The sequence below is a fragment of the Neopsephotus bourkii genome, unplaced genomic scaffold, assembly GCF_033783945.1.
Source record: "Neopsephotus bourkii isolate Nb327-2 ecotype Australia unplaced genomic scaffold, CSIRO-AGI_Nbou_v1 NB_1663, whole genome shotgun sequence".
Taxonomy (NCBI): Eukaryota; Metazoa; Chordata; class Aves; order Psittaciformes; family Psittacidae; genus Neopsephotus; species Neopsephotus bourkii.
In genome coordinates this window covers 6,798,573-6,826,358 of record NW_026902137.1, presented here as the reverse complement: position 1 = coordinate 6,826,358, position 27,786 = coordinate 6,798,573, and the positions used below count along the sequence as shown (strand labels likewise).

The 27,786-nt window shown below is 39.5% G+C and overlaps 1 protein-coding gene across 2 annotated transcripts; it reads left to right on the top strand.

The window, feature by feature from the left end:
- The first annotated feature begins 1,013 nt into the window (after positions 1 to 1,013).
- On the top strand, positions 1,014 to 27,786 carry SLC9A8 (solute carrier family 9 member A8). Of its 2 annotated transcripts, XM_061375511.1 has the most exons (16): positions 1,014 to 1,075; positions 1,696 to 1,874; positions 4,528 to 4,608; positions 8,881 to 8,939; positions 11,687 to 11,770; positions 12,688 to 12,789; positions 13,457 to 13,491; positions 14,679 to 14,822; positions 16,093 to 16,231; positions 18,089 to 18,194; positions 20,716 to 20,832; positions 22,307 to 22,389; positions 23,716 to 23,827; positions 24,255 to 24,475; positions 25,512 to 25,658; positions 26,946 to 27,786. In XM_061375511.1, exons 1-16 carry the CDS (start codon positions 1,068 to 1,070, stop codon positions 27,051 to 27,053), a joined length of 1,725 nt encoding a protein of 574 aa, XP_061231495.1. In that variant the 5' UTR covers positions 1,014 to 1,067; the 3' UTR covers positions 27,054 to 27,786. The 2 variants fall into 2 exon arrangements, with proteins under 2 accessions (XP_061231495.1, XP_061231493.1); XM_061375509.1 differs by lacking the exon at positions 1,014 to 1,075 and having other exon boundaries at positions 1,545 to 1,874.

Sequence of the window (27,786 nt, the reverse complement as noted above, 5' to 3'; positions counted from 1 at the left end):
CAACGACGGGTGAGGGACATGGCACCAGGCAATGATGGCTGAGGGACATGACAGCAGGCAATGATGGCTAAGGGACAAAGAGCTGGACAATGATGGCTGACGCACATGGCAGCAGGCAATGATGGCTAAGGAACAAGGAGCTGGACAACGATGGCTGAGGGACAAGGAGCTGGACAACGACGGCTGAGGGACATGGCAGCAGGCAATGATGGCTAAGGAACAAGGAGCTGGACAACGATGGCTGAGGGACAAGGAGCTGGACAACGACGGCTGAGGGACATAGCAGCAAGCAGTGATGGCTAAGGGACAAGGAGCTGGACAACGACGGGTGAGGGACATGGCAGCAAGCAATGATGGCTGAGGGACAAGGAGCTAGACAACGACGGCTGAGGGCCATGGCAGCAGGCAATGATGGCTGAGGGACAAGGAGCTGGACAACGACGGCTGAGGGACACGGCAGCAGGCAATGATGGCTGAGGGACAAGGAGCTGGACAATGATGGCTGAGGGACATGGCAGCAGGCAATGATGGCTGAGGGACAAGGAGCTGGACAATGATGGCTGAGGGACATGGCAGCAAGCAATGATGGCTGAGGGACAAGGAGCTGGACAACGATGTCCGTGGGACATGGCAGCAGGCAATGATGGCTGAGGGACAAGGAGCTGGACAACGACGGCTGAGGGACATGGCAGCAAGCAATGATGGCTGATGCACATGGCACCAGGCAGCGCTGCTAAGGAACACGATCCCGCGCCCGCGTGGGCAGCGCGGGAAGGTGACGTCACGCCGCAGCACCAGGTCATGGCGCCGCCACGCACCGGCAGACTAGGACGGTCCGGCGCGCGCGCGCGCCCACTCTCACGTGACAACCTCCCCCCCGATTCCATCACGCGCCCGCTTGAAGGACGCGGGCTGCAGGCACCGCCGCGCGCGCATGCGCAGCCCTCTACCTCTGTCGTGTACCATAGAGATTGAGGACGCGTCCGCTAGACCGTCACCCCAGAGCCCCGGAAGTGGAGGCACCGCCGGAGAGCGGAGCGAGGTTTGAGTCGGCGGCCGGCAGCAAGATGGCGGAGTGAGTGCGGGGGCGGGTGGGGTGATCGGCCTGCTGCCCTGGGCCCTGTCGGCCTGAGCGCTTCTGCTCCGGGGCAGGGCTTTTCCCTCAACAGGGAGTCGTGGCGGGGGCAGTGTCCCAGCACCTCGGTGCCCGGGGCTGCGGGCGGTCAGACGTGCAGCGGGGCAGCCCGGCAGCCCCTGGGCTGAGGGGTGCAGCGCGGGCCCCGGCAGGGCGTCCAGGAGCATCCTGCCGCGGGAGGGGAGGCCGGCTCTGAAGCGGCTCTGTAGGACCTGGCAGGCGCAGTCCCGCTGCCCCTGCCCTTAGCCTGACACGGCGGGTTTGTCACACTCGGCAGGCGAAGTGGGCCAGTTCGTTCTCTGTGCCAGGCTCTACCTGCATCCCAAGCTGCAGTGCAGAGTGTTTGCTGTATGCAGTGCATGAAGGACCTGTCAGCTCCATGAATATGAACTTCCAGTATTTGTCTGTGATCAGATACCACTTTAAAAAGCTTTAATGTGTTGGTCACTAATACAAATTCAGTATGATTTGGTGATTGTTCCATGTATACATGTCTTTAGGAGACTGTTTTTTCGTGCTGCTCCCATGCAGTATAATCACATATTATATTATCCTGACAGATCTGCAAATGCCACCCATGAAGTCATCAATGTCACCCTTCACACCACGTTGGCTGCTACTACCAAACTGGTGGTACCTACACCTGCCAAGCCTATCCTTCCAGTTCAGACTGGAGTCCAAGCACAGCAAGAGGAGCAGTCTAGTGGCATGACGATTTTTTTTAGTCTTCTTGTTTTAGGTGAATAGTGAACTGAAAGTCTTTTAATCTCTGTTAATTGTATGCTATATCTGAGGACATAGGTCAGCTTTCAGAATCACAGCATCTTATTTCTCCTCTGATTTTTCTCTCTGTGAAGTGGAATGTTGTACAGGCACAGGGGTTTAGAAAGTTGGGTATGTAACTGCCTGAACCAAACCTGTAGAAAGCTGAGATTCCTCCAAACCAAGCTACGCTGAGAGACTTTTCTGTGACAGACAGGTGACTTAGTCTTCTAAGTGGTCATTCTTTCCAGTAGCAAATGGAGAAAATAATAAGTATGGAGTTGACAGCAATGCAGAAACTTCTGCAAATCATTTGGTTAAAAAAAACAATTGTTTTCTAGGAATAACTATTATTAAGAGCAGCAAAAAGTAGGAGGCTTCTGATTATTTCTAATGTATCTGGTTTTATTCAAAGAGGATTAGTATTTTCCCAGAGATCAATGGCATATTGGAATTTGGACAGAAATGAAATACCAAAACAAAATGCAGCAGATCAGAAAACTTCTGAGATTAAAATAAGATTTCTGAATATGTGCGTGTTGTGGATTTTAAAAAGGCCATTCGTGGTAAAATTATAGTCCGAGGACTTAAGAGCAGAGGTGTGATTTTTTTGGGCCCTGTTGCAGCCTCCTTATGCCAGTCTGATAATTTAATGGATCTTAAAAGCATCACCCTCAGGACAGGGGAGTTCCCTGAACATAGTAATGCTGGTATGAAAGCTTATTGTTCGTAGTTATTCCCATTCACAATCTCTGAATTAGGAGTGTAGGAAGGATGAAAATGAATGTGCGTAACATATTCTCAAGCCTGGATGTCATGAGCTGTACAATGGCCTTTAAAATGTTCTGTACTGAAATAGACCCAGGAGCAGATCCGTTCTGAGCTGGGTTGTGTCAGAGCCAAGCCTCAAATATAAAGTGCCTGAAGTAATGAGTTATTCTCTGACCCCAGATTTCTATGGCTAGTTTATCTGTTCTAACAGCAGTTCCCTTTCAAAGCCATACCTCTATTCCTCTATGTTCATGTGATCTGTGAATTCCCTTCTGTTTTGTGACATACTTTTACTATGCTTTTCCTTAAGGGGACACTCAAGTGTTCCTTTAAGCCTGTCCACTGCTTTTCCCAGCCCCTTGCCTGATTGTTATAATCCTGATACTTGTGAGTGCTGGGAGCAGATGATATGCTGCCAGATACAAACTGAGCAGTCTTACACAAGAAATCAGTGATCAACAGTTAAAGAATATATCAGGCTGCCATAATATTTATGGTGGTGGGAGTTATGTCTTAGGCTTTTTGTTTTATTGCCAAAGTAGAGTATTTAAAAGCTGGTAGAAAGGAGCTGGTGATTAGATCTGCTGAATATGGATCTATCCAAAGATAAGGGGAATAGAACACGGGAATACTAAATGTCTTTACTGGATGCATATTTCTTATATTCAACAAGCAGGAAATTGGTAGAAAGTCAGTAATATTGGTTGACAGGTGACTAAAAACTGCTTGGGATACATGATGAAGGTATTGCGGTTGGCAGCAAAATGTCTGAGTTGCTTAGTTTCAACTGCTGCAGTTTCTAGTCTAGCACTTTAAAGTGAACACCAGCCTGAGTCTGCATTTTTGTACTGTAAATTCTGGTGGTTTGAGAACTGATTAATCAATATAATGAAGATTGGTGGGGTGGAAGTAGGGTAAATATGCAGGGAAAGGAGCCCTGACAGTCTTTAAGAATGAAGCCATCCCTTCTCACCACTCTGAACCCAAAGGTTTGGCCCTGAACAAATTACATGCCAGTAATTGAGCAAATGTTACTGTTTTTCCTAAGTCCTTGCTCTGTTTGTAAGCCAGTCCATCTATTCATATGCTCTTCAATTATATGCTCACTATGTTTTCTATGAACTTGGAGTACAAGATAACAAGTGGGAGAATGCAGGCATCAGTGTGATGCACATTCCCTAACACTGTATTGGAGAGTAGGACAACTAAAAGCAATACTTGTATTTATGAGGCTTGTACTTCTTTGTGACACTGTATATTTTCTAAACCATTTGCAAGTGGCTGTTTGGTTTTGGTTAACTAGAAGGAGCTGTTAAACCAAATCACTAAGAGAAGCTCCAAGAAGCTGAAGCTAGCTCTGCTTTAGGAGGAAGCTGGGCTAGGTGACCTTGAGAGATCCCTTCCAATGTGATTTTTCTGGCTCTTGTGATTATCCATTCGGGTAAAGGCCATCTGCTCAGAGGGACTCTGATGTGAAAGTGTATAGCTTTGAAATTCTAATCGAGGCCATGTGTACATGTGTTTTATTTACAAAATACGAAATGTTTACAAGAACCCTATTAAAACAGTGTATCTCAGAGAAGGTTTTCTTGTAGGCTGAACTGCTCTCTAAATGTAGTAATATTGGTATTTTTAGAAGGTAGTTTTAAGTCCTAAAATTTGCCTTATTTGTCATTTGCAGATCCATTTACATCCTTCAGTGAGAACTAGGCTTGAACTAAAATTTGGTTACTTGCATTAGTGGTTTTCTACTAAATCGTTAGAAATTTTGCTGCATGTATTTTAGAAATACTACTTAAAAGTATATTTTATTCTCTTCTAACACTTCTAAATTTACAATTTATTTTTTTCCCTCACAGCTATCTGCATCATATTGGTGCATTTACTGATAAAATACCGACTTCATTTTTTGCCAGAGAGCGTGGCTGTTGTCTCTTTAGGTGAGTAACCATGGCATTTTTCTATTGTATTTGTGTTAGTTCAGGGACCCTCAGTAATCTCTACATGAAGTAATGCTTTGTTGTGTGCTAAACATCACTAGAAAGATGCAGCAAACAGTATGCAGTGAAGAGAACAGCCAATTCACAAAATTAAATTCATGGAAGAAACGAAGTGCAGACTGGCCCAGTAAAATGACACATAGGGATGTCACTACCTAAGTACTTTGGCAGCTTCCTCTATTGTTGGCTATCCACTGTAGGATAAAATACTTCAGCATTCCCTGGCAGCAAGAGTTTGGCCTTCTCTTTGAAATAGAATGTGTTTGTATTAGTTGCAGTAGCAGTATGTCTGATTATGTTATTTTAATCTGACTGGGGACTGTAATTGTATCCTGAAAACTCACCTCGACTGCCAGATACTTAACTGTCCCTGTAGTACTGTGACAAGAGCTCTTCCTATGCCTTGAGCTACAAGAATGCCACTCTTAATGAAGATCAAGTGCTTACTTAATTTGAATTAAATTTGGAGTATTCCTAAGCCTGTAGTTTTATATTAGGGTAATTTCATTTGTTTGCATGTTGTTGCTTCTGATTTGTCAATGTGTAAATGAGGAGGAAATCAGGCCAAATGCATTTATAATTTTCTCAGCATACTATCTAACATAATGTTTAAAGAACTTGATCTTACTAATCCCAACAGCAATTTTTCAGCTGTCTCTAACTTGTTTGCAGGAATCTGTGGCATTTTTGCTTCTATTACTAGAGACACTTTCACTGACAGCCACTCTAAAAATACAACAAAAGGAGAAAGATGCTTAGTTTTAATCCTAATGTAATGTGAAGCAGTGTAATACTTGTTGAGCAGGTAGATTTTTCTACTTTCTCCTGGGCTTTGCTGGTACCTTCTCTCATATTTCTTTACTGTTTTTACACAAATTGAGAAAATCTTAGACCTGTTACCTAGCGGAAAGAAAACCATGTTTTCCTGCAAGATTGGCTTTCTGAATTTTCAGATAAATCTGATACAGACCACATCCTATTACTAGCATAGAGAAAGTATTGAATCTTAGAGACATTAACTTCCAAGGCCATATTGAAGTTCTGATATTTCTCAACAGCTAAAAAACTAATAAGCTGTAAGAAATTTGTAGTGCTGGTATGAATTTCCTGGGCATTGCACTCACACCTTATCTCTGTAGGAGCAGCATCCACCAGGCTTCTGTGCATTTATGCTTCTGTTTACCACAGTATGACATAGAAAAATTAGAGCTGCTGCAGATCATCCTGACTTTAGAGATGATGCAATCTTTGATTCACTAATTGACACAATTCTCTCTCCTTCCATTCTTACATTATTGCTGCAGACAGGTAGATGTCTTGTGTAATACATCTTCCAGTGTCTTGAAGGGTTCCAAAAGGACATTACCCTCCCTTCAGTATCATTCCTCTTTGTATACAAAAATGCAGGTAAAGGGTGTTAACATGTTCGGGTTTTAATGTGTAGCACAGCATAGCTGTAGTCTATCTCCCAAACCAGATTACGTGATACCAGCAAGTGCAATTCCACTAAGTGAAGAGAGTGTTATACCCAGTAGCAACCCAACTAACAGATGTCCTGTGTCAGTTAAGCTTTATTTATTTAGCTTATTGACTCAGTCATATTTAAACTACCGTCAACTCTGTTGACAAGACATGATATCCCTATAATCATTGGAATTGCCAGCTAATTGCTGGTCACTGAGCCTCTGTTACTGGTAATGATGTACACAGCTGCAAGAGCACAGCTTGAGTTTCAAGTATCCAGTTTTGCTAGCAGTGCCAAAAGTGAGGTGTGTCCTATTTTGACTAATAGGTTAAGCAAATGTTCTCAGGCAGTTGTTGAAGGCTAATAAATATGGCAGCAGAGAAGTTAAGCATGATTTTCACAGCTGTGTTTCCTCCCATTGTCTAAGCTGCTCAGACGCTTTAGGTTTAGGGTTTCTAGGGCATGTTAGTCCCCTGGTGGACAGGGAGGGAGTGTATTCTCTTAAGGCTGGATTGTGATCTTCGTCCTTAAAAGTTACTGGAATTTTGTTGGTAAAAACAGTTGCCAGAACAGTTTTTCTCTGATTTGTTACTGAGTTTTAGCATGGTCTCAGGGAAAATAAAGGTTGGTTGTAATAAGAAAATTCCTGTAACATTTTCCAGAGGATGAGGCTTAGATTAACTCTTACAGACTTAGCTTTACAATTAGCCCTTCAACAGAACTGATCTACCTGATTTAATAGATGGAGCCAGCTGAACAGAAACTGTACTCAGTAATAAGAATAGTAATTCTAGTAGTAAAAGAAGAGCAGTTTGTAACAATGTGTGGGACAGGTTTCTGCTGCTGTTAAACCCTCTTGGTGAGGCATTGTTTTGTGCAGCTCTGTCATGACTTTGCTTAGCATAATCAGTTTAGTAGTACTGTTGTGTTATGTGCAGGTAGAAATAACTTGTGCTATGTAAAGGTGTAAGTTGTATGACTCAGGCTCATGCTTTTCCCTTAACCTCTGCTGTTGCCTTACTTTTTACATTCAACTTTTGATATAACGAAGGGACCTCATCTGCCTGGGACACTGTTGTTAGATTCAGCTTCTGATTAACTCTTACTCCAAATAAGAGATTGATACCAGTCCTTTGGTTAAGCCTCTGGAGCTCACAAAATAGGGATGCCCAGCTTGTAGCCCACAGGCCACAGCTGGCCTACTGACAGGGGTCCAACTCCACAAAGTCACATTGGAGCCCTTCCATGCCAGCAGAAGTGAGCTAAGGATTTCTCCTTTCTTTTAAATCCTCTCTAAACATAGTTTCATGTGAGGGCTTTCAATACTAAATCATAAAATACCAAAACTTTCTTCAGGAAATACACTTCCTTAAGCCTGTGCCTTCAGATGTAGGCTCTGGTTGTTGTGGTTTGTTTTCTCCCAACATAAACTTCCTGCTAAGTAGTTGCTGCTCTGCACAAACTAGAAATGTTCTAGTCCTTGGCTTCTGACACAGCTTCCATCCCAGAATGGAAAGCCTGACTGTTCTTACTGAGACCTGTGTTTATATGGCATGTGAGTGGCTGTATCTGCATTCTGTTCTCCTTTAAAGAACAGCAGACCTTTGATGTTCCTACATTTTTGTTTTGCTCTTCCTTTCCATATAAATGATTTCATGGAACAATTATTTCTATCCTCTGGGACCAATGATTTCACATATTTTTGTATGAAAGAAGGCTTAAGCCTCATGGCTTTGTGTGTATGACACATGCATCAGGAGTAATCCACGTGATGCTATTTGTAAGACTCTTGTGATAGCTACAGCATGAGAGAATAAAAACACGAGTTTCAGAAAAGCATACTTTCAACTTGTCTGTCACTTTTTACCTTTCATTCAGTGTATTCATTTCTACATCCAAGTGTTTGACTACGAAGTCTCTGTAAATAATAAACACAGATCTGGAATCTGACTAAAGACAAATTCTTCATAACTTCTTGAAAGCAATTAATGACAGTTCATGAATTATCTTTGTGACTTCCAGAAGAAATCCTGTTATTTTGGCATTTTCTGACGTATCTGAAGATGTATAGGAGGAAAGAGCAAGATAATGTTTAATCATTGAGTTTGTAGCACCCTTGATAAAATTCTTTTATACTCAAATGAGTATTTCTACATGACTTAAAAGATGTGTGATTCATTTGGGAAACAGTTCTTGACAGTGTCTCCACCTCAAACAGAATTTGCTGCCTACTTCATTGCCAGTAAGTACTATGACTTCACTGAGACAAAATTCACATCTGTGGAGAAGACTGATTTCACTTAAGCTGTGTTAGTGCTGCACATAGCATTGAAGTGACAATGAAGGGTTTGTGCTGTCACGCAGATATGTAACTCATAACCTCCTGATTCTTTATGAAAGAAAGGTGGAATTTGATTTGAATGCAGCTTAGTTGAGTAGCATTTTTTTGACTAGTTAAACCTGTTACCTTTATGAACCAATGAACCCAGCACTCTCAATACACATGTTCAGTGTTTGGATGTCCCAAGTGGCAGTCTTTTGTGCAGGAAAGCTATGGTATTGCATAACATGTTGGAAACTGTCATATATCAGACCCAAAACAACTTTGTCTTTTTGTGATTTAGGAATGAAAAACTTAATGCTTTATGTTTTGTCTTGTTTTCAGTTTTAGAGCATTGTTGACCAAGAGTCGATGAACAGTGTTGTGTTTTGTGAATGTTTCAGCATGTTATTTCATTCTCTCCTAGGTATCCTTATGGGAGCTTTTATAAAAATCATAGAGGCTCAAAAGCTGGCCAACTGGAAGGTACATTTGAAGCAATTAATTTTTAATGAAAATAGAACAATCCTTGACTGTAATATTAGTTTCTTTACCATGTAATTTCTATAAACTTAAGTACATGATACTTGATAACCACAGTTTGGACTTTTTTTAACTAATGAACACAGCCAATTTGCGGTCCTGATGCTGCTGAACATGTTCTACACAATATTTTTTTCCCTGAGTAATACTTTTTAAGGCACCAAATCTGTTCCTATTCAGACACATGACAGAAGAAGGCAACGAGCATCTTTGGGATCAGTTACAGTGAAAAATACAGTAATTCAGTTATTTGTCTTGTGTACTTTTTGACTGTATTTAGTCCTCTTCCTCATTTTGGAGTTAGTTTTCATAGGAAAACACCACCGCATCACCAAAGCAATGAACTCTTCACTATTCCTGCTTTAATTTAAAATCTTGCAGTATTTAAATTGTGATTTTGTCTGACAGGATCAAACAGTTTATTAGGATTAGATCACTGAACTGGTTGAAATCACAGGGATTTGAATTACCAGTTTTAAACAGGATTTATATTAGCAAGCTGAGAATCTTGGGCTGAGTAGTGAATTTTAATCCTAGCTTGCAGCTCAGCATTTGTTGGCAGTTATTTCCCTAGAGGGAGATCTTTTTTTCCTTTCCTTAGTTGAAATACATTAAAATGAATAGATTTTCAATGAGGTGTAGCTTTTTAATTGCGTATTATACTTCTTTTTTTGTCAAATAACTACACTAATTCTGTGTACATTTGTTTAAGTGATTAAATAGTTCAAGAGTTATGTAGTGATATTGCATTTTTTCATGTTTACTTATTAGAAACAGTGGGTGGTGCACTAGTTAGTGTGTTTTTCATTCCTGATTTGTGTTAACTGGATTGGACTTAAAATTCGAAGTTGGTTAGGCAGCCACAAGATCAGCATTTTACAATAGCTTGGTATTGGTTAAATAAAACAATCTGAAAAAAATCATGTATGCAGGGAAAAACAAAAGCTTAGTTTCTCTGTTTTGAGCACTGATTCTATAAACACAGGAAATAATTGATCATTGCTAGTGAAGTATGTAGTTTATTTCAGGTAAGCATTGGTCAAATCTTGGGAGGCACTTGGGGATGCTGTGACTGGTTGTTCATGTTATCAGCTAAGGTAAAGGGTCACAATTACCACATTATTATTTGCTTAGTTACTTTCACTGTATTAAAGCTTAGGTGTGAAATCTTCTAGTCAATGATTATTATGCACTTTATAAAATAGTTTTAAATGTTTAAATATACTAGATGATTATGTATCTGATATGGGGAAAAAAATAGAGTATTTAACTGCAGCCTATATCCGTGTACAAAGCAAATCTCGAAACATATCCCTGCCCTAAGACATTTGTAATGTTATTTCTAGCAATCATGCCTTACTAAGTCTTCAACGGACCTTGTACTTGCTGATGATTCTTGCTATCATGGCAGATAATTCCAGTCCTCATAGTTTACTTTCCTGGTCTCTGCTGCAGTGCAGCACAAATAAAGTCCTTCCTTTTCATTATTTCTCACCTCCTTGTCCAGATCTGCTTTCAGGAGCTTTTAAACAGTGTAATTAATTGAGTATGTGGAATTTTTGTTCTAGCACAGTTACTGTATGGACGGAACCTAGGTGGTATTAGCCAGTGATACATGGAATTGTGCATACAGAATATCAGGCTAGAGCATTTCTGTATAAAGGATGAGTTTTATTTTCTAAGTCCCCCAAATCCTTTAAGATGATTATCACTGGTACACACAGGAATGAGGCTTTAAAGAGATGAGTACTTCTTTTTTGAGAGCTGGTATTTTAACAGAACAGTCTATCAGCTGTTTAACCTGGCTTTAAACAAAGTAATCCTTGCTTACAAAGGTGACAACTTCTGCTGCATTCAGAACTGAGGGGATTGGAGGGGGGAACCTAGTGGGTAAAGAGGGAGGCTGTGACTAATCTACTTTCTGTGCTTAGTCTGCCAGCAAAAAAAGCCCAGTGTGCCAGTCTAGGGGTACAGTTCCATAAAGCAGTGTTAGCCAAGTGATGAGACAGGTGACAAAGAGTAAGGTCACCAAAAAGTAACATCTTATTTCACAGTAGGTTTCATTTATATCACTCTGATGGTAAAAAGGAACCCTCAAAATAGTACCACTAATTTACAGGTATGAAGCACATTTCCCAAGAAGAATCAAGACTCAGACTCTTAACAGTATTATATGTCTTGAGCCTGTTCACTTGCAGATGTACTAAGATGGTGATCTAATTTCTTCTTGTCAGGTGATGCGTTTTCTAGTGAACTGTGCTTGGTCACAGTTAACTAGATTATGTTAGAGCCTGTGGCCAAGAGGTCACTGTTCCTTGACAAACCTCACAGGTTTTGAGACTAAGATAAAATGTTAATACTCTATGTGGAAACAGCAAGGCTTTTCTTGAGTCATAAATAACCTATTTCCTGTGCAGCTTATTTGGAGACTGTAATTTAAAATAAGTAATGCCTAGATTTCTATCACTGGATTAAAAAAGCCAAATAGAAGTAGTAGCCCTGGAGTATTTTGCTATTCTTCAGTCTTTTATATTGTGATAAGAAAGGAGAAAGATTAATGCCATTTTCATTTTCCAACATTTTTGTTCTTTTGGGGTTTGTTTTCCTTAAACAATATCCTTTTTGGAAGATTTGATGTTATTTCTATAAGTGTTATATGATTGAAATTATACTTCTTTTTTGTTTTGCAGGAAGAAGAAATGTTTCGTCCAAATATGTTTTTTCTGCTTTTGCTTCCACCTATTATATTTGAATCTGGATATTCATTGCACAAGGTCAGCTCTCGCCAGACACTCATTTTAAATGTTGAGGTTTTGTTTGGAACACATTCTCCTGTTATCTTTGTAACATTTAGAATAATTGCATTGAATTCCATTATATTAGTCATTAGGGAATTGTGAATGCAAAATTTAAGCCTCTTCAACCCAGAATGCAGGGCATGTAGCTTGTCACTGTTAACTGAATGTTGGCACGGTATTAGGCACTGCACAGTTTGTTTTCCTTAGTTGGAGAGGTTTCGTACCTCATCAGAACTGTACAAGAACTGATGTGAAGGAGGCAAAATGGCAAGGAGTAGCATGAGAAGTGGGAAAGGTGGAGTCACTCCATAGCTAGAGAAGGGGAAAATGTTTACAAGGCTTTCAGCCTTTGCGTGGAAACCTGTGTTTCTGTGGACATTTCTCACAGCACTAGTCCTGCCTGAAGTGGTTCTGGCCCTCCCTGTGTGCTTCTGCTTGAGCTGTGCTGCAGGAGAGGGAGTGAGCAGTGGACAAAATACTGTGAATGGGTACCAACACCAAATATTTTTACATATAAAAATCACAACCTAAGAAATGGACTAGCAGCTGGGAAGTTTACAGGCTGTTTTCAGATGCTTGTCTGCCATAGATGGATTAATTTACAGTTCTGTCAGGTGGGGAAGGTGTCAAAGTGCTAGTAAATATCCAGCTGTTCATCTGAGATAGGTTTGTTGTTAGGGTACAAGACTGACATCCTGTCCCGGGTACCAGAGAAATTTCTGTTCTCCTCAAGGGAGCAGGCTCTTTAGACAGAGGGTGTAGATGGATGTCCTGGGGTACTTGAAGCTTTATTATCAGTTCTGAATCAGAATCTAATTTAGATGCAAACCCAAACATCATTTTTCTCTCAGATTATTTTCACTAATTTACTTGCTTTTATTATTGTGTTGCAGGGTAATTTTTTTCAGAACATTGGTTCCATCACTCTCTTTTCTGTGTTTGGCACTGCGATATCAGCTTTCATTGTAGGTGGAGGCATTTATTTCCTGGGCCAGGTAAGATTTACTGCTTCGAAGCACTTAACTTTATCTGGTTTGCTCTTTGAAAGTCCATTTTTCAAGAGCAGACAAACATAGTGAAAGTTAATTCCTAGGATGCAAAGTCCAGTTCTCTGCGATCATAGATGCAATATTGTATACCCCATTCCATAGGTATAGCGTGATCCATGTTGAAAGCAATTAAGACATGCATTGTGTTTATTTACTTGGTCTTCCTCTTGGAAAGTGGTTCCAAAACCTGCATTCCCTAGAGCCAGCCTCTAATTTCCAGTATTATACTTATTTATTCTTCTGTCAGTAATTTTTGGTTTGCTTCTCTGCCTTGGTGTTTCCCCATTGATTATAGATAATTATATTTTCTCTCAGGCTTCATTCTGGTAGGCCAAAAAATTGGTACTTTCTTCTTTGCCTCTCAGATTTCCATTCCTTTGATTGCCTTAGTTACTCTCCTCATCTCTTTCTGTTCCAGTCCCAACTCGTCTTCCCTGATTTGGGGTGACCAAAACAGTAGTAGATCACTGTTAGACTGGGTAATGTCACTAGTGTGATCTTTTTCATTATAACAAACTTAGGATTTCATGAATAGTTTCATATTTAAAAGCTGCAGAAAAACACAGTTGATTGTGATTTTTCTTTTTCTTTTATGTTTTGCCTATTGTTTCAGGCTGATGTAATTTATAAACTCAACATGACAGACAGGTAAGCTCTTGCAGAATGGTGTAGTGTGTGAAATGAAGCAGTCTTTAAGATAACCGTATATGGGAAATGCACTGTAGTTAGCCAGCTGTTCTGGGTAATGCTTAGATTCAACATGTGTGAAACTTATAGAGATTGAACACTTCTAAACCCTATTTATTTATTCTGTAATAAATTTATTTACATTAAATTATTATAATATACATATAAAACATAAATAAATATTATAAATATATAAAAATTAAATATATATTTAGTAAACCCTAATATATGTATTATTATCTATTTATTACACCATTATTTCCAAATAGTATTCTGTGCTCAGTGATCTTTTTACGCAGGTTTTTTAAACAGCCTTTAAAGTTAAAATGTAAAACTTTTGTTAGTTGCTATTATTAATATATATGATAAGGGTGTAACTTCCTTTTCCTTGTCCAAATCCTCTCTTAAAAGATAAACTGAATTTTTCATTATCAATAATGTAGATTTTTCAAGAACTTAACAAAGCTTCTAAACAGTTTCTTAGGAGTACATCACTCTACCTAGGAATAAAGTTTGTTCCTAGCTTTTTGGGATCTGTGTTTGTTTATTGTATAGCCAATACAGGAGTGTTCTGTTAAAGATCTATACATACCTTGGGTGGGAAGCAAGAAACATAACAAGTAATACATGCACAAACAGCAAAAGTCTTCCTTAGTTGGTTCCAAGTGTTTGACTTTACACAGCTGAGCAGGCCCATTGACTCTGTACTGTCTATCTTTGGATTCCAAAGTAATCAAGTTTTAGCAGTTCCCTTTAAATATTCTTTTTTAATACTCCTGAACACATAACACTATGCATGTGTGATACATGGTTTGGGCTGTGTCTGTAAAGTTGTTTGGTTTCCCATTCCTCTACTCTTTTTGTACTTAGTTGGAGTAAGATACTGATACTGTTGTTGAGAGCTGGGAGACAGGTATTTCTCCAGCATCTCTTCCAGCTGGACAGCAACTTTTCTCTTTGGTTTATCAGTAAATGAAACCCAAAAACGTCCCTTTTGTCCCTTCAAATTCTTATGAATAGGAAGAGAGCATAATTTTTCACTGCATAGAAACTATGACACATAATGCCTTTGTTATTAGTTGCTTATAAAAGTTTACTAGGTACACACTTCTCTTTCATCTAGGTTTCTTTTTTGTTTTGTGTTCCAGTTTTGCCTTCGGCTCTTTAATATCTGCAGTTGACCCTGTGGCTACGATTGCTATTTTCAACGCCCTCAATGTGGATCCTGTACTCAACATGTTGGTTTTTGGAGAAAGCATTCTCAATGATGCAGTCTCTATTGTCTTGACCAAGTAAGTGCATTTGAATTACACGTGTTTATGGGAACAATGACTGCATTATTTTCTGTTAATTAGTTATTCAGACATAAAGTAATTATTCCATCTCTGTGTGGGACATATCGTTTGTTTCTGGTGTAAAGCTGAATTTTGTATGATCCTTTGTTAAAATCAATCTATAATATAAACTGCATAGGCAGAAGGAAGTAAATGGATGTCTTATTACCATTACCTCAAGCACACCTCGAGCAATTACTCATTGGCCCCAGATAATTGATTGCTTTCTAAGTCCGTATGTTCACCAGTTCTGTTTCCATCTGAGGGACCTGACAACAGAAGACGACCATGTCCTTTCAGGCTCGCAGAAAAATATTTACCTTGCCGAATACTCAGCTGTGTCTCCTATATTATTGGCTTATATCCAGAGTCACACATAAGCTGGGAGGAACACATCAACATCCATGCAATAGTTTCATATTTATGTTGGGGGTATCACAGGGAAGAACAACATCCCATATCCTTCTCCTTTGCCCATGATAATTATTTTGAGCTGAGTTAAATAGGTTTTATCTTCATGTTATTGCTGCAAGTCAATGAATGTGACTTTGAATGTACAGAAGGAGTAGCTAGACTAAGGAAGTTAGTGTAATTTTTCAGTTAACTAATTGCTTTTGATACAGTCATGGTTCTTTTATGGAAGACCACGAAGGCTAACAGCAATCAAAAGGAACACTAGTTGGAATCCATGTTGTTTTTGCATGGAATTTTTATGAAATTCAAAGAGTTCTCTTCCCTTTCCTCCTCTGAGCTTCTTTGTTTTTCTTCAGTGACCTTCTTGTCTCTCATCCATGCCTAAATATTTGATGAGAAGTCTTCCTGTTCATTTGTTCTTCTCTCAGGATCACATGATGGGTCTTTTCTTTTTCATGCCCTGAGTTTTTACCGCTGCAAAGCACGTTTTCCTTTTCAGAGTTTGAAAACTGTTTTGTAATACTGGCCATTATCATAGCCTATTTATGCCATTCTGGGGATTCTTCAGAAGAGCAATGCTGGGTTTCCAGATTTTTAGCAGAATTAGGTTTCCCTTTGGGGATTACACTGAGACTTGATTTAACATCTTTTGACATTCCTCTTGTTATATATATCACAGTAAAAGCCTTTTAAGAGTGGTAGCAACAAAGAAATGGAAGCCTTTGTTGTTGCTCTCAAAGGATGTTTGGTATTTTTGGATCTAGGCTTAGAACTCATAACTGTTTCTTTTTATTTATTTTTTAATTATCTCTAGCACAGCAGAAGGTTTGACAAGAGAAAATATGTCAGATGTAAGTGGATGGCAAACCTTTCTACAGGCACTGGGGTACTTTCTTAAGATGTTCTTTGGCTCTGCAGCACTTGGTACACTTACTGGTCTTATTTCTGCATTAATATCCTTTTTTAAGTATTGGTCTTACACATGTATGAATTGGTGAACTTCAATATTCTAATAGTGTCTTTTCTTTCCCATCTTCTCCAGCATTTTTTAGTGGATATTTCCTATTAGTCATTATTTTGTTGGCCAAGGATGTTCTCATGTTTATTTTGTTTTTGTGTTTGTTGCAAGGGTGTGTGTTAAGAGTTGCATTAAATTTTTATGAACATAATTAAGGTCTGAAATGCTGTGTAGTTGCCTATATTACATGCACTGGAGTGTTATAAAATATGGTAATTGGTTTATAAATTCAAAATACATTAATTCCATTTCAGTTCTGATCCCTTTTTACAAACATATGGCTCCTTTTTTACATACATAAACCAGTTCATTTAAAAGGGAAAAAAAAGCTGTTTTTCCCGAGGGCTTTTGAGTCAGACCAGCTCATTTGTCCCTATGTATCATATTCAGCAGCTGAATACAGATACTGTTCTATCTGGATTTACACTGAGTTATATTTTGCCTCTTCCACTTCCATGAAGTGGTTGCTAAACAACGCAGAAGCTTCTCTCCCGAGATAAGGAAGGAAGTTTCTTTGTAAGTCCGACACCTTTGTCTCTTTTCAGAGCTTGTCTAATGTTAACACTGACTTTACTGCAGGTAATCTTTTGTGTCAGGCTTGTACAACAATTATTCATGTCATATTGTTAAGCACTTTATTTGTAAATAACAATAATAGAGCATTTGATGAACTGCAGACATATTTCCTGTCTTGATTCATTAGCCTGATTCCATGAACTTTTAAGTCATTCTGTACATCACAACAAAAGAGGGAAACAGATGTTCAACACTTCTTTCACTGATATCTAAATGCGAGACAAATAGAAAAGCAGCTTATTTGCCCTATTACAATTACTTTGCTTCAAAGTACTGAATTTACCCTGAGCATGCAAAATTTCAGTGCAGCAAAGGGTGTATCTTATTAGTTGCCAGCAGATAAATACAGTGGAAAGTTGTTGCTGGTTCCTGGCCCGAGGGAATGTGGACTTCCATGTGACAGGCATCTAAACCTCTGAATTTTAACAAAGATGGTAGGTGGAGTATTTTAAAGTGCTAAGGCAAGGGTGTGATTGAAGGAATATTCCTCAGTGTTAATATTACTGCAAAGCTGTCATATCCATTTGAAAGTAACAGGAAGTCTAGTGACCGACCAGAAGAGATTGCTTGCTTCCCTAGTGTGGCAAATAACAATGTAGTTGGTAGCTGTGCTGCAGGACTGTGCATGAGATGCAAAGCAGCACTTGCAACCCTTGACAAACATCTGTGTTTGTGACTACAAACGTAAAGTAAGTTTTAAATATCCTGAGTGTCAAAAGGACATTATTATTTTTAAAACATAAATGAGAGCTATTTTACATTTAATTTGCTCTTTTATAGCTATTCCCTATTTTTAGAAAAGCCTTTACTATTTAATAATTCTTCATGGATTTTCCGCAGTAGTCTTGGAGCAGACTTCAGAGACTGAACATGTGAGGAAAGGGCTCTTTTAGATCCATACAATTGGCATATTGTTATCAGTATTGTAGAGGTACATCAGTAGCAGATCTTTTCTGTCTATAGTCTGTCCATTCTGATAGACTTCTACCAGCAGCAGCTTCTATAAGAAACACTCCTCATAATTTTGTAACCTTTCCTTTAATAAAGAATTATTAATCTTTCCATACTTGGGGCAAAGGCCAGTGTGTACACTTTATTAGCTATTCAATAGATGAGTACATTCCACATAATCATTATTTTGTCATGGAATGACCCAGATTTCAGTTTTTCTTTGAATTTTTCCTATTTACATTTTCCATAACGTTTACATGTATACGTGCTAAAACACATTGATTTAAGGAAGACTCCCTCCCTAGAGTTTGGGATGATGATTATCTTCGCTTACCTTCCTTATGGGCTTGCAGAAGGTATCTCACTCTCAGGTGAGTGGCAAAATGAATATATGCAAGTTTATTCTATAAATTTAGGGAGTAGGTATTACTTGTGTCAAAGAGGGCATTAAAAGATGTATTTCCTCAACAACTTGGACTATATAAGAGTGTTACAGGTTTGTGAGGAGTAGTAACAGGACTAGATTTCTTGTAAATGAGCTGCAGGTATGAAATCAGGCTCTCTCAAAATGTACATGTGAACTAATGTATTTTAGAATGGATCTGTAGCAGTGTGTATCAGCATGCTCTCACTAATGTCAGTGGAGTTGGGGGTTTTTTATATGTATGAAGATGTGGCTTACAAATCATGGTAGTTACACAATCAAGATGTATAATCCTAATGCAAACATTCCATTCTGCCCACTAGACACTCAATGAGTGTGCGTATAGGCCAACACATATGTAGGGGAATTAAATTATGGGAAACCTAAACAAGTAGTTTGATATGTTAAAATATTTGCACTGCTGTAAAAACAAGTTTTGCTTTATGGGAGCGTCTCAGCACGTGGCTTTTTCCATTTCTGTTTTACATTGCCTATTAATATAAAATTATGATAAATATTACAGAACTGCAGGGCCATTGCATTATATAACCAACACATCTGCACATTGGTATACAGTGAAAAAGAATTTACAGTAAGATTCCTAGGTAGCTGCTCTCAGGATGACAAAGATTCTGTGTCATTTTGTTTATAAAGGCAACCAACCTCCCTCATTTCTCAAGTGCCTTCAAGAATGGCTTCTCAAGAAATCTAAACTTTGAATGACCTTAGGCAGGTCACCTCTGTTTTTCAGACAAAGGATTCTTTTGACTTTACCTCAGCTATTCTAATCCTTTCAGTTGTGTTTATTTGTGCCACTCCTGGGCACACAGTTCCAGCCAAACACTTCTAGTCTATTAAACTTCCCTTGTTTTGGGCAAAGCAGGCATCTCACATGCCATCCTGTACTCCCTAGAGCTGCATTGCAGTTGATTTCTTCTGGGTTATATTGTCAATTTTGGTTTGTTACTTCCTCACGAGGAATACTGTAGTTGTTCTTCAAGTGGGCTTCAACTTTTGCAAGTGTAAGTCTATGCAGCAAGCACAGAAATGCTTAAAACTTCCTTTTAAGATGGAGACCTCATAGCAGCCTTCCAGTATCTGAAGGGGGCCTATAGGGATGCTGCAGAGGAACTCTTCATTAGGGACTGTGGTGATAGGACAAGGGGTAATGGGTTCAAACTTAAACAGGTGAAGTTTAGATTGGGTATAAGGAGGAAATTCTTTCCTGTTAGGGTGGTGAGGCACTGGAATGGGTTGTCCAGGGAGGTTGAGAATGCTCCATCCCTGGCAGCGTTCGAGGCCAGGTTGGACGAGGCCTTGGGTGATATGGTTTAGAGCGAGGTGTCCCTGCCCATGGCAGGGGGGTTGGAACATGATGATCTTAAGGTCCTTTCCAACCCTAACTATTCTATGATTCTAAGTTACCCAGCTCCGTATAAACAGTGAATAATGGACAGTGTCTGTGATACATCTTGAGCAGTTAGCAAAATAGGTTGATACTCATATTTTTTCCTCTAAATAACCAAAAACAGGGAAGCAAAGGGGGATAGAAAAAGTCCCTAACATCAATCAAAGGTCTCTCGAATACAGTGAAATCTGAGGTAGTTCTTCTGGCCTGTGATACCAGTTACTGTACCTCTGCCCAAACTGTGCATGCCATTAGGGCAACTGAACTCTGCAGTGGAAAATTTGGTGTCTTTCCCCATTGTTGATAGCTGAGACTTATCTCTGTAGTAACATAAGCAGATGGTTTGGTGACCCTTTCTGCTGGAGGCAAAGGACATTCTATAGCAGGTAGCATTCCTTGCAGGCCCTACATAACACACTCTACCTTCCTTATGGTTGGACTCTGATCTTAAAGGTCTTTTCCAATGTAAATGATTCTTTGATTCCTGCAGAGGTAATTTTTGCCCTGAATTCTGAAGTCTCAATAGCTTTTCTGATTCTCGGTTAGATAGAAAATTGGGGGTACACCTGTGTGTGTTATTTGTTCCTAATTTTCTATAGCATAAGATGAGGTGCACTGTACTGGACTGTATTCACATGGTCTCATTCTACTTCTGGTGGAGTGATTGGGGCTGGCTGATGAGCAGGTAGGAAAGAGGGGCATGCTTTCTGACAGAACTAAATCATACAGTTCTCTAGCCCCCTATTCTCAAATTGGTTTTATTCTTTTGATGTCACTCTATCTGTCAGGAGAGTGAAAAAACACTCAAGATTTGGCTTTTTAGCTCCTCAGTTTTATGGGACAATGTGGCATCATGGGGATTTATCCTAGCTTGCAGGTGACCTATATTTGACCTCCTAGTACTTAATATAATCAGTGGAATGAGACCAGTTATGAATAACAACAGTAATAGAAACCCCACTTATTGCTTCATAAGCTTTTGTGTTAGTAAGAACTAAAACCACAAATATTTGCAGAGTACAAGCTATTCTTCTGTTAACTGCCACATTTTTACCTGCAGGTATCATGGCAATCCTCTTCTCTGGTATCGTGATGTCTCACTATACACACCATAACTTGTCCCCGGTTACACAGATTTTAATGCAGCAGACACTGAGAACTGTTGCTTTCATGTGTGGTAAGTGCTACCTGCTATTAATACCTAATATTAATAGTATAAAAGTATATTTGCCTGAAATGGTGATCCTGATGGGAGCAGCAGAGGTGTGAATTTTCTTTTAGCCATTTGTGTGTCAGTGATACATGTCTTTAAGAGAAGAATTCCTAGTGGGGGCTGGAAGGCAGCCAGAAGTCACCTTTCCTGCCATACTGGATAAAACATACAGTAAATCTCTCTCTCCCAGCCTGCAGGCTCCTCCTAAGATTTGCCACAAGATTGACAACCAGATAGAGATCTCTGACTCCTATATTCCTTTGGTCTATTTTTAGCTTTAGAAGATGGATTTTTAGCAGTGGTTTTTAACATTATTTTAATAATAGCTTCAAACTGAGAAGAAGTTTTCATAAGTAGAGATACAAGCAGCTCAAAGTCCAGAGCCTTTCCATTTCCTTTTGCTAACCAAAGTTTCAAAGAAATCACATGCTTATAACAAATATATCTTGTTTCTTTAGGGGATTTCGTCAATGTGTTCCATATTGTTCGTAGGAAAATGCATTTGGAACATAGTCAGGGGGTGACCTTGATGCAAACTGAACTTAACCACTTGTTACCTGAGCAGAGTAGCTCAGCAGGGTTTGATCTTACTCAATTACAAACGTTTAAAAGCACATATTAATTCAAGTCACTATAAAGGAGTTATTTAAGATACCATTTTGAACATGCAGACGTAAGTAGCCAGTACCCAGAGTCTCACCAAGCAGTGTCTTACGCTGCTACAGTCTGTCCAAAACCACCCTGTTTTTAACTGCTATTATGATAAGGAGCCTACCTTGCTGGGACTGCAGTGAACTGATGATACACCTGGACTCTGTGATTCTCTGATGATAATGGGTTGATGCTGTGGAAATAAAATGTTTGGATTACTTAGTCATTGTGCAGTGGTGGTACTATTTCAGATCTGCAGTATCACTTCCGGAGGTTGTTAGAATATATGAGGGTTGTTAGATCAGTGCAGTATTTTATTGCAAAGAGAGTCATGAACTGCTGCCACTTAAAAGAATTTAATGAATTGAATATTTTATCAGTATGTTCAACTTGCAGGATATGAGATTGTGTCTGACATTTCAGTTTTATATAGAATCCAACTCAAAGCTACAGAAGTCCATAATAGTCCCTCATGTAACTGTTATTCTACAGCTTGTCCTACATTCCTCAAGTTAAAAATTCCCCAGTCTTTAGAACAAGGTTTTTTAACCTTTGTCCATACTTACTACTAGTTTATAGTAAGTAAATTAAAATCCTACACACACTAAAGCGCTGTCCGCTGACAGCAAGTGGAAAAATCAGACCTTTTGTTTAATGCCGTTTGTGCCTACTTCGTGTATTCAGAAGTCAGGAAATACTGTTTTATGTACTGCATGTAATAACTGATAATAGGAGTAGGAAGGGTTTTATGTAACTGTTTATTTAAGATGTGATTTCTCTTTTTCAGAAACGTGTGTTTTTGCATTTCTTGGCCTGTCAATTTTTAGTTTTCCTCACAAGTTTGAGATGTCCTTTGTCATCTGGTGCATAGTAGGTATTTACTTTCATCCACCTTTTTTCAGATGCGTTCTTAGTATTGGGTGGGGGGAAACAACTTGCAGTTAATATGTTTTAGAATAGTTATGTTTTATAGGGGCTTATGAAAATACTTTTTTATATATTGAACAACATTAAATGATTATTCTTCACTCTGTGTTCACCTTCTTCAGAGGAAGTCCTTAACTCAAACCTTCTCTAATGTGTATTCATTCTTTGACTCCATTCTTAATTCATTTTGCTTCATTCTGTATTTCAGTGTAGCTTTATGTGCTGGCACTTTGAATTATGTTTCACATGAGGATTACCTACATCTATTGCTATTGTAATTCTGTACTAGAAAGACATGAAAAGTACATTTTCTTTTGCACAGTCAAAAGAGGGAAACATGAATCCACTTTCAGTCACGTACAACAACATATCCTAGTGCATTTTAGTCTATGGTTTAAGGCAAGAATTGCTACCTACAATTCACAGGTGGTGATATCAGCATGGAGAACTGCTCTTGCTGCATTACACCCAACTTCTTTATCTAATACAGATATCTAAGGTGTGACACTTCCTTCTATGTAGCGTTGCCCTCATAGGCATAATGTAAATTGTGTAATTTTGGGGTGATTCATAAAGGAAAACAGCACAGCCCTTCAAAGATCCTGATGACTAATTCTAGGATATTTACCTTATCAGAGTCTGTTTGTGGTGGAGCTTAAAAGCTTGTTTGTGAAAACCTTTGCTTTTCCGAGTTAAAGTTTTCACTGTATTTGTTAATTGTCTGCCATTAAATCAATAGTACATATTTTTCCCCTCTCAAAACATCATTTCAATGTGTGGTATATTTTGTAACCATACCCAGGGAAGCATTGAAAAACTCTATTACATGCTATTTGTTTGGCTTCTGGCCTTTTCTTCTGAGGAACTGGTCCATGGGGAGACAATAGAAATATCTTATGGCCTCCTAATGTTGCGCCAAGGGAATGATTAAAGAAGCTGAACTGAGGAGGACTTTTACCCAAAGTAATTCTTGGTCTCCCTGGAATGCCTCTTGGGTTTCATTTATTTATTACAAGTAAAGTAGTGCCTGCTCTCTGTCAGTGACAAGTCTGGTTTAGTTTCTTATAAGCAGACAAAACACTTAAAACCTTAAATTCCACATTGACCTATGCCGAGAGATTTCTTCATGTTAACTGAGCAGCATTTCTGCTTACAAGACTTGTGGGTGAAAAGAGCACATGCATCTGGGTTGCACAGGGCAAGGTGAAATTTGGACCTGCATGAATGTAACACATCAAACGGGCTTTTGCTTTTATTTCTGTTTTTCAGGTACTTGTTCTGTTTGGTAGAGCAGTGAACATTTTCCCACTTTCCTACCTACTCAACTTTTTCCGTGATCACAAGATCACCCCCAAAATGATGTTTATCATGTGGTTTAGCGGTAAGTTAGAGCTCAGATTATGGAGAACTGGAAAAAATGTGTCTTTTTCATTGCCTGAGCAACTCTGGGAGAAACCAGTTTACTATCTGTGGAGCACAACTCAGCTGAACATTTGCACTGTTCTCAAACCCAAGTGCAATAGGTAATTTCTTTTCCCCCTTTGTGATAGAGGGCTATGGGTGATCCCCACTAAAGCTTTTCTGTAAACAGTCTGCTATTCTTTCTAGGTCTAGCAACTTCACAGTTTAAACAACAGTATTTGAAGAGCTTAGACTCATTTTAGGGTGGTAACCAAATGATAGATGAATGGGCATAGTAGGACTGTAAAAGTCTTTTAAAGATAGAGAATTCCTGTTGGGCTGTCATGGTGCTGAGGACCATTGTACCTATTGATTCATGCTTCATTCATTTGCTGTTCTCTGATAAGGTTTACGTGGAGCAATTCCCTACGCCCTCAGCCTCCATTTGGGCTTGGAACCAATAGAGAAGCGGCAGCTCATTGGGACAACAACAATCATCATAGTATTGTTCACCATTCTGCTGCTGGGAGGAGGGACCATGCCCCTTATCAGACTGATTGACATTGAGGACTCCAAAGCGCGCAAGAGGAACAAGAAGGACATCAATCTTAGCAAGACTGAGAAGATGGTTTGTTTGGGTTTTTTAGTCAGAGGATCACTGATTTATTTTATTTTTTTTTACTAAAAAGTAAAATGAAAGCAGTGGAAAAGGCCAGGGTGGTAGGACAAAGCCAAGCAGTATAATTCTGACATATCCCAAAGACAGAGCTTGGGTACTCTTTACACAAAATAACTGTTTGGACAAAGGGAAGGGAGAGTGTCTCTTAACTCAGTCTAATTATATCTCCATCCACACAAATTAAAGTAACCCCTGCAAAAGTGTAAAGCAGATGATAGAGGACTGAGTCATACACAGAGGGAAAGTAGCTAGTACAGCGTGAGTCATGAATTAATCATAAAAGGCAGATGGAAATTGGAAGAAGCCGAAGCAAAGGCCATGAGAAGGTGGTATCAACAGCACCCCTCTGACTGCCTTTTATGCTAAAGCAGTTTCCAGCTAAGCAAGAGTACTGAAGAAAATTAACAGTCAGTGTGAAATCTCACGTGCAAAAGACTGAAATACGTGAAGTATCCCTGAGCATTTTCCTGTTTTTCCCCAAACCATCGAACTACACACAGGGATCTGAAAAACAGCTCCTCCTGGCATGAGGTTTCAAAAAACTTGCAGTCTTCAGTACTATCTTACTTTGTCCACGCAGGGAGGTATGTATAGGAAGGGCACAGGGATAGGGTGTGTTCTGACACAGGGCTTGTTTTCAGTAAAACAATGACATTAGTGTGGCTTGCTGGATAAAATCATTGTTCAGCTCACAAGAGAAAACCTGCGCTCTAGAAATCTGTTCTCAGCAGTAGCAGCAATACAGAACGTGGAACATTTGAGACCTTTTACCTTTCATCATGAAAAGAGAAGCTAAGTGGCTTTGGGAGTCAACAACTGGACAGATTTATATAGCTATAATCCCTGGTAGGCTGGGGTGATAATTTCCATCTTGTTCCAGCATGGGAAACAGTTGTGAGAAGGGAGAGCACAGAGCAGAGGGCTGAGCAAGCCAAAAGGATGACTGCAGCATTTCTCATGTTACTCCAATATGTGATCTTTCCAGGGAAACACCATAGAATCTGAACATTTATCGGAGCTCACAGAGGAGGAATATGAAGCCCAGTACATAAAACGCCAGGACCTCAAAGGGTTTATGTGGCTTGATGCCAAGTATTTGAACCCTTTCTTTACCAGAAGACTCACACAAGAGGTAAGTTTTTCCTGTTTTCTAGGAGAAAAGAACCCATGGTAGGGTTGGTTATCATTTCACTCTGTACCATTCAAAACTCATAGTGTAGCTGTGTAACTGCGAGTTAGATGGGAAGAGGGAGCTACCTAATACATTGTGCATATGTAGAGCAGCTGTAATGAAAAGCTGCACTGCAAAATTACAGGATGGATTAAATGAGCATCTCTCAGGGCTACCACAGTTAAACTCTAAAATGTGTATGGATTTATTGCCTTTAATCTTGCAGACTGCCCTGAACAGTATCAGGAGTTACTAGTTATTACTGCTGCTAGAAAAGCTGCTGCCACTCACACAGCTTTTCAAGTGCTGTCATACAAAGCTGCTGCCTTTTACTGTACATGGTCCTGTGCATTCTGGACCTGGGATTTGTCTGCAGAGTGCAGTTTATATCTGGGAAATACACACCAGCATTGCAACCTTCACCTTTAAGACTTCTTTCACTGGGAGACTAAGACTTTGAAGCTGTAAACGTAAAATGACACCTGACGGAACATGTAACTTAACACTCAAGTGGCTCTGAGAGGTGTAAATACTCCACCATTTTCACTCCCATGCCTCAGAAACCTGAGGCTCCTTAGCCACATTGGTTTGGGTTTTGTGGTTTTTTTTTCCACAATTTTTCCAGTTTGCCATAGAATTAAGCATTTTTGCTGTGGAGTTGATAAACTTGTGTGAAGTGTGCACATTCCATCATCCTAGACTTCCCAAACATACTGTCTTTCCTCTTGTTTTGTACCTTTCTTTTCAAAAGACCATTTTCAGCACTTTCCCACAAAAGCTAAAGGCATTTTTTGCAAAACCAAAAGGAACTCATGAAACCAGAGTAAGCATCTGATTCGTAGTTGGTAGCCAGAAGCATAGGCTGCCATCCAATTTGCAACCAAAGGCTAGAAACATAAGCACATGAATCACCAGCATCCCACTGGCCCTGGGAACACACATAGAGTAGTGAGACTCAGAGCCAGGCCATGCAGGCAGCATCAGGGTTGTTGAAACCCACAGAGCAGGACTGTGTAGAAAACACAGGTATAAAAATACCTGTCATCAAAAACAGCATCTGTGGCAATAATTACTGACTGAACACTTGATGAGTATTTTCAAGTCGGAAACAGAATTGCTTTGCATGCTTAGAGACCAGGAGTGGATTAATTCCTAAGGAGTATGTTAGACTAGTCTTTCTCTTTTGCTCTGACACACAAGTAGCATTGTAGCTAAGTAACAAACTGTGCTGGTTTGCTTTTGCCTCAGGACTTGCATCATGGGCGCATACAGATGAAAACCCTCACAAACAAGTGGTATGAAGAGGTACGACAAGGACCCTCAGGATCTGAAGATGATGAGCAAGAGCTGCTATAGGACACCAGGCAGGAGTGCAGTGAGTTTAGATCATTAGAAAAAGGGTTTAAGGATCAAGAGTCTGGCTGCCCAAAAGCTGAGAATGAACGTTCTGATTTCAGACATGTCTTGTGCTACATGTTTAGGTATAAAACCACAGATCTACTGTGCTTGATATTACTTGTCAGTGATGGAAACCATAAGTGTGAGACAGGGGAGTGAATGAAGAACCTTTCATTCACGTTTTACAGCACAGCAAATTTAATGCAGCCTATTGAAAAGCAAGAACATCTGCCATGAAAAGATCACATTGTTTAATGGGGGCATTATCTTCCTGTTATGAAATCTGTTGTACACATATGCTGAAGTACAGAGCCACATATGACTGCAAAACAGAATGAATTGCACTTTACTTTTTATCTATCTATCTATATATTCATTCACAGCATGGAGAATCTTGACAGTTTATACTGTGAATGTTTCAGCACTAGTAAGGGAATCTGACTGGAATAGATCTATAATTTACGGGATTTGCACATTATGAATCTGGAGAAGATATGTACCTTGACAAAAGCATATGTTGCACATACAAGAATGGACCTCTGGGAACTGGTGGTTTTGTCCTTTAAGTTCTTGATTTCTATTTTATGGGATTTCTTTTCTTTTTTTATACTGACGTATCAAACCCACAGAACTGATTATAGCATGGTTTGGGGAGCGGGGGTTGTGTCACATAGTACAGAACCACATTTGA